Raw genomic sequence first — 14,556 nt, 5'->3', positions numbered from 1 at the left:
CCTCCTACGGTTAGCCTTAGGGCAAGGGGACTTTAACCCATGATCCGTCTACCACTGAGGATTGGCATTATACAGGGTGTTTATAAAGTCCCGGGCTCATTTTGATGTTTAATAACTCATAAAATAATAAAGATAGATTAAAATTAATAACATAAATGGTTAGATAGACTCAAAAAGTTTCATGACCCTTGTCAATGAACTTCCACGTGTGCCCCCTTCGTCGCACGGAGAATGTCAAGTCGATAGTCAATTTCACGCCAGGTAGCGGCAAGCATGTCGGCATCCACAGAGGCTATTGCGGTTGTAATTCTGGATTTTAGGTCATCAGTGTTTGACACGATCCTCCTGTAAACATTGTCCTTTATAAATCCCCAAAGAAAAAAAGTCCAGCGGCGTCATATCAGGTGATCTGCGTGGCCAAGGAATTGGACCTCCTCGTCCAATCCATCTTCCTGGAAAATGGTCATTCAAAGAACTACGAACGATGATACCCCAATGAGGTGGTGCACCATCTTGTTGCAAAAAGACATGTGACTGAAGCTCTTCTAGTTCTGGAAATACGAAGTTTTCCAACGTGTCTAAGTATACGACTGATGAGACCGTCTTTTCTGTAAAAAAGAAAGGCCCAATGACTCTGTCGTGCATTAGTCCACATCACACATTAACCTTTGGGGAATCCCTTTGTGTCTCACGGTATTCATGGGGGTTTTCAGATCCCCATATGCGCACATTATGGCGATTAACAATGCCAGAAACATGAAAGGATGCTGCTTCGTCGGAGAACATTATGTGCTTCCGAAAATCAGCAGCATCTTCTCTCCTTCATACTATATCTGTTGCGAACGCCATCCTCCTAGGCCTATCGTCCGGTTCCAAACCTTGAAAATTTGAACTTTGTATGCATGCAGTCTTAATTGTTTCTTAATTACCTTGTACACCGTTGAAATTGGCATATCTAATTCTCTTGCCGCTGAAGTCACAGATCTTCCAGGATTGTCTAAAAATGTCTGTCTGACACGCTCAACGTCAAAATTACTTGTGTAGGGACGTCCGGAACGTTTTCTATCTGCGATACTTCCAGTTTCTAGAAAATTCTTTTTCCATCGCAAGATGCTGCTTTTGGATGGAGGATCTTTTTGGTAAATTCTTCTGCAATTTCTCTGTGCTTGCACTATTGATTTCGTTTCTATGAACCACCATAAAATCTGTGCTTTCTCTTGTGGTGTATACATTCTCCTTAATATCCTCTCGAATAAAACATCACATAGAAAAGTACTGCATAGAACAAACACATCAAAAGTAAACATAACATTGCAATAGTTGCCAAAAATAAAAGAGAGAAAAATGCAATTAATAAGCAGACGATATTTAGAAAAGTACAAATATTTAGACTGGAAAATGAAATTATCTGAAATTAACCACACGCGCAGACGATATTTAGAAAAGTAAAGATATTCAAACCTGAAAAGAAAAATATATGAGTTATTCCATCAATAAATGCCATAAGTTTGTTTATATCTTCATTATTTTATGAGTTATTAAACATCAAAATGGGTCCGGGAATTTATAAACACCCTGTATATTGCTTTTTTCCTTTATACTTAAAGTGTACCAAATCTTGGGGTCAGGTCCACTCCCACGCATCTGAATGTCTCAAGGCTTAAATAGCATCCTATTTATGTAGGCTTGGCGACAAAGCCCCTAAACTTTCTACATGATTTTAGATGATTCTTGCATAATTTCGTAGTTATTGGTCCTATCGCTTTTAAACTCGAACTTTCCAGAACTATAATTTTGTTGCCAAACTGTCAATATTATCGCCAATTCGGCAAAATAATCGCCGAACTGTGCCTTCCATAAGAAATACCGTAGTCGTTGTTTTCAGTCTAAATTACATAAGAATTACGTGACTATCTTTCAAATTTTCGAATTACACTGTTTATTTAGGGTCTGTCTGAGATATCTAGCCTCATAACCAAAGAATATTCCTAAAATTATATACTCAATTACAAATTCGTAATAATACGTTTTTTCTAATTTTTAAGTTTTCATTACTTAAAAAAGTAATTAACTATATGTCAAAAATTTCGGGGTCTTCTGCATCCGGAAATCCAAACATCTTTCTTCCCTCCCTATTCGTAGGGACGGGGGGGGGTAGCTAACCCGCAGAGAAATCTGTTTAGTAAAGGTGAAACATAAGAGGGAATGGGCACAAGGTATTTAGTGACATGAATCAACGTAGCTGAATCGCGGGAGGTGGCTATTATAGGATGCTAAGCGATTTCCGTAGATGAGGAGGTGGGATCTCTCGCTATAAACTATCGATCCGTATCCGTTGCTTAGGTAACGTTGGAGGTGAGAAGGCGGGGATAAAGCTAGAGAGCAAGTGGTCACCGGATCCCTCCTTCACACACCCTGATGGAGACCCTTTCACTGTAGGGGACCCCCATTACGCCCTTGTCGCATCTGTCTTCTTGATGAGAACACGATACACATGTATCTTCAGCTGTGGGTCGATTCTCGCACATCGACCGTCTTTTGAATATTAAATGAATAAAAGGCAGTTTGTGGTAGTGTTGGCATGCTTCTTGGAGATCTTGGCTACTTTTTTTTTCCTTCTCTTTTCTGTTCCGAGGCGGAAATTGCTTGTTTCTGAGCCAGCCGTGGAATCATCTGTGTGTAGTTTAATATTTTAGCTTAATATAAAATAAAAGTTTGCTACTTATAGTGAGATGTTTTACTTTATGACCCGTACACTGGGTAATTTGAAAATATTTATGTTTTTTTTTGGACAAATATAAATCACATTTTACCTCCAAAATTAAATAATGAGTAATATTTAGGGTACAGTTTCTGCTTTTAAATTTTAAAAACTAAGTTCGGGGTTTGATGAACGTAATGGTACTGTTGGGATGTTTTAGCTCAATGAGTTTTTTTAAAAATACCTTCATGAATTGAGAATCTTATGACGAGGTAGACTTAATCAGATTTAAGTTTTCCCTCACAGACCAGTATTTAGGAATTTAAATTCGGAAAAAACTACCGGTAAAGGCTTTCACGTTTTAGCTTCTTTGGTAATGACTCTATAGAACAATCCCTTCAAGGAGGTAAGGTCGGCTTTTAGGTCAAAAAACGTGACCTGAAATAAGGTGTTCTTGTGATTTATTCAAGCTATCTCACAAACAACTCTCTTTATCGAAAAAGTGTGAATAAAAAGAATGTAGATCGATAAATTTTGCATAGAATGAGGAATAATATGATGTGTTTTATTTCAAGTATGCTTACTTGACTTGACCTACTGTGAAAACTGACTTAAATTGTCAATTTTTTCAAGAATTTTTATTTATTTATTTTTGTTGCCACAACTAACAGTCGTCAGATTAATGCCAAGATATTTTGGTAACACTATTGTTTGAATAGCGGCTACTTCGTTAATGTTTTGATGACCTTTTTTTTTCGCTGATAAGTTATGCCACCATTCTAATTATTCGCAGTCTCTCTCCCCCACATTCCAATGTATATATAGATCGAAAAAACTTGACATGTGAAGATGTTTTGGTGGATTGATTAAAAGATCTAGTTGACAATATATATATATATATATAAAATGTGTGTGTGTGTGATCAAAGGATCAGAGTCGGAAGTCGTAGTGTCATGTTGAAAAGCCGCACGCATTAAATCCCATATAGGGTAAACCAACCAGTGAAGGAACACTACCCAGTAAAGGAACATTTCATATATATTGATTAAAAATAAGAATTTGAAAGTTTTTCTTTAGCTTGATTGATAACAATAGCTTACTGCCAAATAATAGGAAGTCATCTAGCAATGTTTTGGATTACCTGGTCAAATAGACTTCTCTGGAAAAAATTTTGAATTTGTTATTATCTCTGAAACACCTTGTTTCTTTGAAGAAATTATAAGATGAGTGTTTGCATGTATATGTTTGAAGTGGTATTAATTGAATGTAATAGTTTTATTTTTCTCACTGTGAAAAAGAGAATTCAAAATATAGTTATTGAAGTTACGTTTTATTTTTTTTAAAGCATCATAGCATAATAAAGTACTGAGATAAGGGGGTGTTTATTCACTGGATCACCAAACGATGAAAAACCAGTGGAGGAACAAATGTTACTTTACTGGTTTTTTTTTCTAAGTTAATGAAAATAAAAGATAAACTTTAATTTTCTTGTACCTTTAGTGATGTTCCGCATCAAAAATATGTTAAAAATACGAAAAACAACTTTTAACCAGTGAGGAAACAGGCATGTTCCTTTACTGGGCATAGATTTCCCAGTGAATGAACAGTATGTGTTAATATGTTGACACCTTAATTTTCAATTCATGATTACAAAAAAAAAGTTAACATTTTCCAAGTATTTATATGTTATAATTTCAAGAATAGGCTTGTTTTTAAATATTTGTATGGCTTATAAATTCATAAAGAGCATTAAAAAATAACCAAAATTAAGTGTTCCTTTACTGGGTGTTCATTCACTTGTAAGAGCTGTTACTTCACTGGGTCTTCTTACTACTTGTTATTTGTACCTCCAAAACTTAAAAACAATATTATGTAAGTTCTCTACAATTTTTTTTACATAATTTGCAATTAGTAACAAATATATTGACACTGTCATTTAACTAAAATTACGAATTTTGAAATTAATATGATTTTTTAAAAGGCAAGCGAAGCTTAAGTGTTCCTTCACTGGTTAGTTTACCCTATATTCCTTGAAAGAATGTATTCACAATCTGAAAATTTCTTTTCCAGGATTACAACAAAATCTATCAATTGTATTTATTTTGTATGAAAATTCTATTTTCTCCTCTTATAAAATCGTCATCTTCTTGGGTGGTTTATTTTTAAGTTAAAACCTGTGGTATTCACATCATTTTTCAAGCTACGTGTTGACGTTTCATCTTCTTTTTGTCTTTTAATTTATAATTAAAAATGGTATTTTTAGGTAAAAAATTACTATTTCACAAATAAAAATCACTTATTATTAACAATATTTATGTTCATGCCATAACCGGCCAAAGGACTGATTTTTTAACTTTTGCATTGAAAATGCTCTTATCATGTTATCGCTTTTGCGTATTTATATTCATGACTTTTTCTATTAATTATGTGCAGATATTTTATTTATTTTTTATTTGTATTTTGTTTATTTTGAGTAATACTTGTCGCATTCCGTTATCTAACCCAACCGGTCATTTGACCGCAAGAATAATGTATTGCGTTCTAAGGTCATCGGATTAGAAATTATGATGTATAATACATGTATATTCAGCGTATTGTATCTGTTAGTAGCCCATTTCTGCAAAGACTTGCGTTGTTAGTTCAATCATAACTGTGATTTAAAATTTCAAGAAAGTACCTAAAATTTTTGATTGGAAGTAGCATTTTAGTGTAAGAAAAGTTTTCTTTCTTTCTATGGAATGCCCACCTGGAGAATGATCATTCGTCATACAAGGCACCTGATAGGAAGATTTGTTGGCCACTCTTTCAGGGGCGCAATATTAGGTGGGCCAACGTGGGATTCCACAGAAAGGGCAGATAGTACAGAGAATGAAAAAACATACACGCCTTTCCCGCGATTCGAACCCCAAACCTTTCTGATGCAAGGCCAATTTCCTGACCCCTACACAGGCCGGTCGGCGTGTAAGAAAAGGTAACAAAAACTGAAAGTCTTTACAGGTAAAAGCCTATAAAAACTATGAAAAGACAGAATCTTGTCTATAGAGAGACAGAACTTGCACTGTCTTTTTATAGGCAAGAAAGTGCTAGTTCTTAGAAGATATAAATAATATAGGTGAAGGGTTTTCGGAAATGGATAAAGATGAAGTTTTCTGAAAATGAAGATTTTACTGGTTGGAAATGATAATCAATTTGACTCTACAGATTCTGATGATGAAGAAAATATTGTGAATACATGTCACGGACGAAAAATAATAAGATTACGCTCAAGTTCGGAAGAAGTGATAGAAAAAATTGAACAGCATGGTTCATGGATCTGTTTGGAACAAAATAAGTAGGCGGTGCACCTAGAAGATCACCACTTCATAACATTTTTAGACGAAGTAGGCCCAACAGGATATGCAAAACGTCATATTATGGACTTCATTTTTGTTAATAATTGACCACCTTGTAATGAACCATATAAGAGCATGCACAATCGAAGAAGCAAAGAGAGTGTTAGTAACCGATTGGAATTTATTTCAAAGGGAATTAGATTTACTGTATTTTTGTATGCGCGAGGTGCACATAGAGCAAGTAGTTTGAAAGTTTCTTTTTTCTTGAATAACATATGGGGGCCTAAATTTTTCATAGAAACTATGAGCAGAAATAATTTTACCGAAATTCTCAAATTTATCCGTTTTGATAAAAAAAGAAGAAAAAAAATCAGAGGAACCAACGTTTATAAACAGGCAAATTTGTAATGTAATAGAAATTGACAATATACATTTTGTTTAATGAAAATTTATTTTTTATTTCCTTCTTAACATTCATATTTCATTAATTTAATCTGTGAGCATTAAGTCCGGACATTTGATTTGGCTATGGTAGAAATAGGTATATATTAAGTGATGATATGTTTAGTGTTAAATCATGCGTTATTCAATCATACTCCCATTTCCTTATTAATATTTTTAGTATTGCTTGGTTTGTCAAAATAAAATCGGTACTTATTATTTCAAAACATTTACCACGGATGATTGGGATTGTTACATTGAGCTTTTACTATATTAATGCAACCGAACCCGACAAAATTGACCCATCTACAACTTGTGTACTTACATTTTTATAATGGATAGCGTTTTTTTTTTTGTGAGATATCTCGAAAAAGAAAGAAACACAAAACATTCTATTTCAGGTCACGTTTATTGACCTAGGAGTCGACGCTCAACTCTCCGGAAAGGGAAAACTTAAGATGACATTTTAGGACATTACCAAAGCACTTAAAATAATAAAAAAAATCAGCATCTTCCTGCAATTTTTTTCTGAATTAGGCATATTTTTGTTCTTTAACGTTTTAATTGGACTATTGCATTTCCTGACAATTTTTAGAAGTGAGAAAAAGTCCCAATTAACGTGTTTCTTTAAACTTTGTCAAGTTTTTTTTTTAAACATAGTAGGTAGGAGGATGTAAAATCTCCCCTTTCTCGCTTTCGTTTGGAATACACATTTCATTAAAGGATGCCGGCAATTTTTTTCTAACTGGGCTTGTTTTTATTCTCTAGTTATTGGATTACTAAAAAGTTCAGCTCTTATAGGCTAGCACTGGTTAAATGACCAAGCAGCACCTCGTCTTTTCAAGGTGGAATGGTAAGTAGGTACTTTATTTACGTCGCACTAGAGCTTGCGCAATGGGCTATTGGCGACGGTCTGGGAAACATCCCTGAGGCTGTTCCGAAGACATGCCATCGCAATTTTGATTCTCTGCAGAGGGGATAGCTCCCCTGCTTTGGTAGCTCGACGACCTGCTCATAAAGTCGAGCACTTTACGCTAGAACAGTTAAACGAGTAGTAATACCGTACACCCTCGGTCCCTACGCTGGCTGATCAAAGTGGTCCCCCACCTGCTTACTGACCACAGCCAATGATGCTTGACATCGGTGTTCTACTTTAGAACCGTGTCTTTGCGATCAGTCCACTGCGGGACTCAAGATGGATGAAATAAACATTTAAAAGTTTTATTAATTGCTTGGAGGTTTCGTTTCCTGCTTGCTTCGCTCATCTACCCCCACGATTGCATCATTATCATTTTTGTATCGTGATGATAAACAGATTGTTAAAAACCTATTTTTTTATTGTATTAACGCAGATTTGACTCCCCAGATTTAGTTTATTATGATTCTATGTCGATAAAATTTAAACGTAACAATTTTTCTATAGCGTTAATAATTTTCAAACTTCTGTTATTTAGCAAAAACGCTATTAGTTATCCTTGCTTTAAATTTTTAATAGTTATTTTATATTCATACGTTTTCTGAACCCAGTTTTACTTTAAAATACTTTTATTATAAAAGTAAATACTACTTCTTTAACGTTTCTTTCTTTAACGTTTGCTATTTTTAAAACAGTAAATAGATATCTTTATCACAAATTGCTGCATAATACGTAAATATCATTCTTTTCTTTCTTTTTTTTTAATGGCGGGCACTTTAAACTACTGTCCATTGGCCACAGAAAGTGCCAGAACTGCTAATACTTTTTTCGTTACCCAGTGGGCACCTGTGGCGGAGCCACGGCGGTGGAGCAGCGTCACCCACGTCACACTACCACAACCCGTTTATTGGGCGGGTCACATTCACACACAGGAGGAGAAAGGACATAGAACACAGATAGAGAGAAAGAAACATCCATGCCTTGCCCGGGATTCGAACCCAGAACCTTTCTGATGCAAGGACAGTTCCCTGCCCCCTACACAGGCCGGTTGGCTTAAATATCATTCTATTACCTTATAAATTATAAGTTATAATATGATAATGGAACAACCCTTTTAGTTTTAAGTCTTTAATTTTGAATAATTACTAAAATTAAATGTGATATTAGCAGGAAGCATTAAGAGTTGATAAATAAATACTGGTAATATATCGCTAAATAAGGAATAAACTAAATATTACTGTGTATTAAAGATCAAAACACGTGATTTTTCATTTCAGTTAGAATGCACGAAACGGTATGACGAATTATCTTTTCATGATATATGGAAGAACGCTTTTTTTATAACTGGAGAACAGCTCAAATTTTAAGAAATATTATTGCTGCAAATTCATACGGAAGGATAAATTTTTTTCTTCTCCAGAAAGTTTAATCCCGCTGTGGACTGATCGTAAAGATACGGTTCCCAGTAGAACACCGAAGTCACTGGCTGCGGTTAGTAAGCGGGTGGGGAACTACTTTGATCATTCTTCGTAGAGACCGAGAGTGTGCGGTATCTGTCTTCGTTAAACCGTTTTACCAGAAAGTGCTCGACTTCGCGCGCAGGTCGTCGGGCTACCATCCCTTCTGTAGAAGATCAAAATTATGATGGCATATCTTCGGATCATCCTCAGGGATGTTTCCCAGATCGTCGTCAGTAGCCCATTGTAGGGCCGGGATAGTCTATATGGTAGGGTGTTAGACTTGTGTTCGTGAGAACGGGAGTTCGAACCTAGCCGACCGAAGAATCCCCGTGCTTTAAATGGTGACTGATGCACGTTAAATCTATCGGGGTCACAAAGTCCTTCAAGTTCCATAACAAATCAATACCTCTAGGGGAGCCTTGATGGATCGGGGAATAGAACGTTCGCCTTCCAATGAGGTGAACCCAGCGATGACTGGTTGATACGAATCTGCATCCGACTGGCACCGACCAAAATGCTGACGTGAAATATCCTTAGTGGTAGACGGATCATGGGTTAGAGTCCCTTCGCCGTCAGGCTAACCGTGCGAGGTTCTCGTGGTCTTCCTCACCGTGTAACGTAAATGCGGGTGAGTTCCATCAAAAAGTCCTCCACGAAGGCATATTTCTCCCAATACTTGATTTAAGAGTTCCCTTGTCTTCTGGGTTGGGTTCAAAATTATAAGGCTACGGAGTTGAACATTAGTAGTCGTAAACCCGAAAATTCGATCGGCTGTTCTACGACGGTTATAAAATATAAAATTAAGTACCTCTGGGGATACTGTCCAAGTGTTCCCTTGTCTTCTGGATTGGGTTCAAAATGAAAAGCCTACTGAGTCGGACTTTGGTAGTCGTTAAGTCAGATTTGGGCGGTTGTTCAACGACGGTTATAAAATAAAATGAAATAGCCCGTTGCGGAGCTCTAGTACGACGTAACCAAACCTACCTTTGGTAATACTTACCTACCCAAAAAGCTCAAAAATATTTAGATTAAAAGAAGGAAATACCCCCCCCCCCTTTTTTTTTTCTTCTTCCCCCGACCATCTTTTCGTTACATTCTACGATGCGTGATGGGTTATTTTTTATGCTACGCGAGTATTTAATATAATGGGTTCGAGGGCTGATCAAATGATTACGGGTTCGAGTATTAATGTATAGTTTAATATTTTGTTCGACTGCTTGGTCAAAAGAATATTGTTTGGTATGCGGATCATGGTGAATATTTCGAAAATTTTATTATATGATTTTCCTTCCTTTAAATATTTTAAAACTTCCAAATTTGTGAATTTCAAGTATTTTTCTTTGATTGAGGCATTAACTGTTTGCAGCTCCGTCTTTTGGAAAATTTTAAAGCTAAAATCAAACATTCTGGGTGAAAATATTTATGCCCTGCCACGTGATTTTTTTTTTTTTTTTTTTTGGTAGCCGTTTTGCTGTAATAAATTTTTGAAAAACCATCTGTCGGGCTCAAATATTGTTTATCGGAGTAAGATTTAAAAGGTTAGTAAGGTTTAATTTCGGATATCAATATCTTCTGTAACCTCTATAGTGCCGTTCACTTTGAGCTCCTTGCAATTGTATTCTCAACTTCTAAGTATTAAAAAAAAAATGCTAAATTTTAGCGTTATACTTTCGAAATAATTTTTACTCAGTTTCTCCTCGAAATCTATATGCTTTAGATATAAATATTTTTTACTAGGGATATTTTTGAAATGGTGCTAATCAGTTTAGAATTTAGCTGTATTTTTACAGCTAACATGTCAAGCTGTAGTGACAAAAAGATTATATTTTTACGTTATGAAAGACTTTTTAGAAATAATTTTGTACCGCGAAAGCATTTATGTTTGTTTACATCGATATTTTCTACTAGACTCAATTTTAAAATAGTGCCATAGCTTGACTTGAGCTTTAAATGCCAGTGGAAATCTCAATTGTTAAGTTTAAAAAGGTGACAGAATTTAAACTTTACAAATGACATTCTTAGAAACTAATTTATCACATTAGCACCGCGTAAACAATATTTTTACAGTTATTTTTCACAATAATGTCATACATTATGGAATTCGGCTAAAAGTTTGTTTAAAAACGGTATTTCAAATCTCAAATTCTAAAGGAAAAATGTAATTAATTGAATTTCAACTTTACAAAAGACCCTGGACATGAGTTAGACCTATTCTAACCCTAAGCCCAAATATTTTGGACATTTTTATTTTCCATAAGAGTCCTTTTTTAAAATGTTCCATCTTTGTTTAAAAATAATCGCCAGAATCTCAATTTTCATGTGAAACTGAGACTGAATTGTAATGTTTTAAAGGACACTTAATGACAAAATTAATTTCCTACACTTACCACCGAAACATAAATTTATTGCACATCGTCTATACATTTTTTGTATCAATATATTTTAAAGGAGTAACTTTTAAAATGGTATTAAAAGTTATTTTAATGGTTTGAAGTTGAGCTCAATGTTTAAGTGTAATAGTTTTAATATTATGAAGAACACTTTCGAAATTATTTTTCTCTCATTACGCTTGTAAAAACTTATCCTTTTTACTTCCGGATTAATGTATCCGTTTTAGTATGTCGTAGTTGTTGATTGTTAATTATGTAACTGTGTTATCTTTAAAAATAAAAAAAACTTGTTAAAAATACCAATACACTTATCATAACGCGTAGAAATAGAATTTCTAAGCACATTGGGTACAAAAATTAGCTCTTTGATATGAGACAATGCGTCCAAGTAATGAATGAATAAACAGCGATTTCTATCCAAATAAGGTTAACAATATTGAATAAATAAAAGAATGCATATTTTAATTTAAGAAATTACTTTCAGAAATTTTTTTTAACAATTTGCCTTTTTTTCTAGTATGTTAAGATTTTAACCAGATGACAATGTAAGTTTTAATCGTTTTCTCATAGCTTACGCAAGATTTATTGTGAATTAGGGAAAATTTAACATGAATTGAAATTTCTGCGACTTTCTGACTCTTTCGAATGTTTAAGCTCTTTGCGTGATACCAATGCAAGTTTGCATTGGCATGAGGCAAATGGACATTGCATTGACACTCTCTCGAATTGCAATACAATCTCCATATTGTTTCCTAAATAGTAGAAGCAAAATTTAATGGCATTCTCCAATCAAACTAACAGACAGGAAACTAAGAATAAAAAAGTTAGTATACAGCATCACTACTTAAAAATCCCCCAACGTTTTTCGAAAGAGATGTGCAAAATGTTTTTCCCTTTAGGTTTGATAAAAATTGAATTATTGTTTTTCCTTTTTAAGTGACCTAGTTTTTAAAAATACTTATTTAAATTTAATATTTTTATTGTTCTTCTGCTTGGATTCTTATTTTAACATAAAAAAAAAGACTTGCTAATTGAGGTGAATTAACTGTTCTTTGTAGCTGCCTCTGGTGAAGAAGGAACCACTTGATGAAGACAGCCTAGCTCTGGTGGATGGTATTCGAAGTAATTCAGATGTCACGAATAGGGGTGCTAATAACATGGCCAATGCAATGGAACGGCACATACAACAGACTAACGATCGTCTACACTGCATCAAAGAGGTACTTACCTAATCTTTATCTTATTTAGACACTTCTTTCGCAGTCCATTGACCTTTTGTTTGCAGCTTTGTTATTTGAAAGACACTATTGTGCTTTTATTTTGTGCTTTGGAATAGTAAAATCAAGGTATAAAAACTAAAATTGTGTATACTCACAAAGTATTTTTTTTTACCCCTTCGCAGGTGGTACGCCGGTGTCCCTTATATATATATATAATATATGTTACGGTGAAACACCGAAATCTGGAGAATGTCAACATTCACGTAGTCGCTTGGTGTATGTCCGAAATATTTGCTAAATACCCTTATTTCTGACTCTCACCGGTGAATGTCAACAATCACATAGTCGCTTTGGTGAATGCCCGAAATATTTGTTATATCCAATTTTATATTAATTAATTCGCTAATATTATTATATTTATTTGATATATTTATATTTATTCTATATTTTAATACTTTCTGACGCTAGATTAGAAGAAACATCAGTGTTTGGAGTATTGGGCTTATATATACCGGGGAATGGCACTTGACCTTAAAAAAACATCTGTGTAGGGTATACCGGGCAGTGGCACTTAACCTTAAAAAAACATCAATGTAGGGTATACCGGGCAGTGGCACTTGACCTTAAAAAAACATCAGTGTAGGGTAAAAATATCGAATAAATGTAATTATATCCACGAATAAATTCATATCAAATCGAATGTAATAAATATTTCGGACATTCACCAAAGCATATCTGTGATTGTCGACATACACCGTTGAGGGTCCGAATGTACAAGAATGTAATGAAATATTCGATCTTTCACCGACGTATTTGGTGTTTGTCGACATTCACTGGTGGAAGTCAACAACCACCGATTTCGGTCTTTCACCGTGACATATATATATAAAAGAGGTAGAGGGGGAAAGAAAGTGTGATGGACAACATCACACTAAGTATATATATAGTATGTTTTATTATTCTTTTGAGATAGAATAAATTTTACTCAAGTTTGACTAAATTTTATGTTTTTTCCATGTTTTTTTTCTATATTATCGTATATATATACATACATATATATTTTATATTAGAGAGAAGAGGAAAAATTATTAAAAAATAAAATATTTTTAAAATAACACTTAAAAATTTATTAAATTGTTAAAACCCATACGTTAAAAAATTTTATTAAAAAACAAGGAATACCCAACTAAAGTAATTAATTTTTATATAAAATCATTGAGTTAATTGTATGTTATTTAAAAATTATTGAAAACTTCTTTGTTAATTTATATTTTTACCATGTGCAAATCTAATTCGGGCAGATGCATGGCTAAAAATCTTTGCAAAACGGGCAAATCATGTTTCTCTCTCTCTTTAATTGTTTAATTAAATATCAACCTTATTAATTATAAACTTCTGCCGGCAAGACGGTCGAGTGGTTAGCGTGCCTGACTGCGAAGCCAATGGCTGCGGGTTCGAATCCCGTTCAGGGCATGGATATTTCTCTCTGTGTGTTGCTCTCTATTGTGTAATGTGTGAATGTGGCCGACCCTATAAAACGGGTATCTGTGGCAGTGTGGCGTGGGTAATGTTGCTCGCCTCTGTGACTTAGGCTCACAGGTGCCCGCTGGGTAACGTTAAATGAGTAATACTTCCGGCATCTTCCTAGGCGAAGGACGTAAAAGTTCAGTGCCTGCCGTTAGAAAAAAAAAATTGTTAACTTCTTTAAATTATCCAGTATAAACATTATTACCAATTTTGGGCCAATCCTTGGTAACTAACTAGTCAAACGCACCTCAGTACTGCAGTAAGAACGTGCCTTAAAGTAAAATCCCTCTTTTAGCTCCATTTGAGCGTCTGTTTTCATATTTTGTAATCTGGCAATTTTATTACGAAAATATTTTGAATCATTCTTGAAAGCTTATTTTTATGTAATGTGTTCTTTTTTGCTTCAAAAAGTTTTTTTGAGTCCTCTTCACGCTATTGTATTGATATATTTTGCTTTGGATATATTGATACAATATTAGAAAGCACTCTTTTTTGCTGATATAATCGTGCAAGCTGATGAAGAGATTATCTTTTCATTTTTTTTTCTTTTGATTTTTTAATATTTATAA

The 14,556-nt window shown here is 34.4% G+C and overlaps 1 protein-coding gene across 5 annotated transcripts in view; it reads left to right on the top strand.

The window, feature by feature from the left end:
* Nucleotides 1–14,556, top strand: part of LOC107449406 (zinc finger MIZ domain-containing protein 1) — a 225,321-nt gene that overhangs the window by 40,187 nt on the left and 170,578 nt on the right. For 4 of the 5 annotated variants that reach the window (XM_016064919.4, XM_016064918.4, XM_043052737.2 and 1 more), the window contains exon 3: nucleotides 12,299–12,460. In XM_016064919.4, the coding sequence (XP_015920405.1) occupies nucleotides 12,299–12,460 (162 nt within the window). Of the gene's footprint in view, nucleotides 1–10,302; nucleotides 10,389–12,298; nucleotides 12,461–14,556 lie in introns of those variants that run through there. The other variant, XM_016064921.3, reaches the window with a different exon arrangement.

The sequence above is a fragment of the Parasteatoda tepidariorum genome, chromosome 4 (genome assembly GCF_043381705.1).
Source record: "Parasteatoda tepidariorum isolate YZ-2023 chromosome 4, CAS_Ptep_4.0, whole genome shotgun sequence".
Taxonomy (NCBI): domain Eukaryota; kingdom Metazoa; phylum Arthropoda; class Arachnida; order Araneae; family Theridiidae; genus Parasteatoda; species Parasteatoda tepidariorum.
The sequence above is the reverse complement of the archived record's forward strand: the minus strand, read 5'-3'. Positions and strand labels throughout refer to the sequence as shown.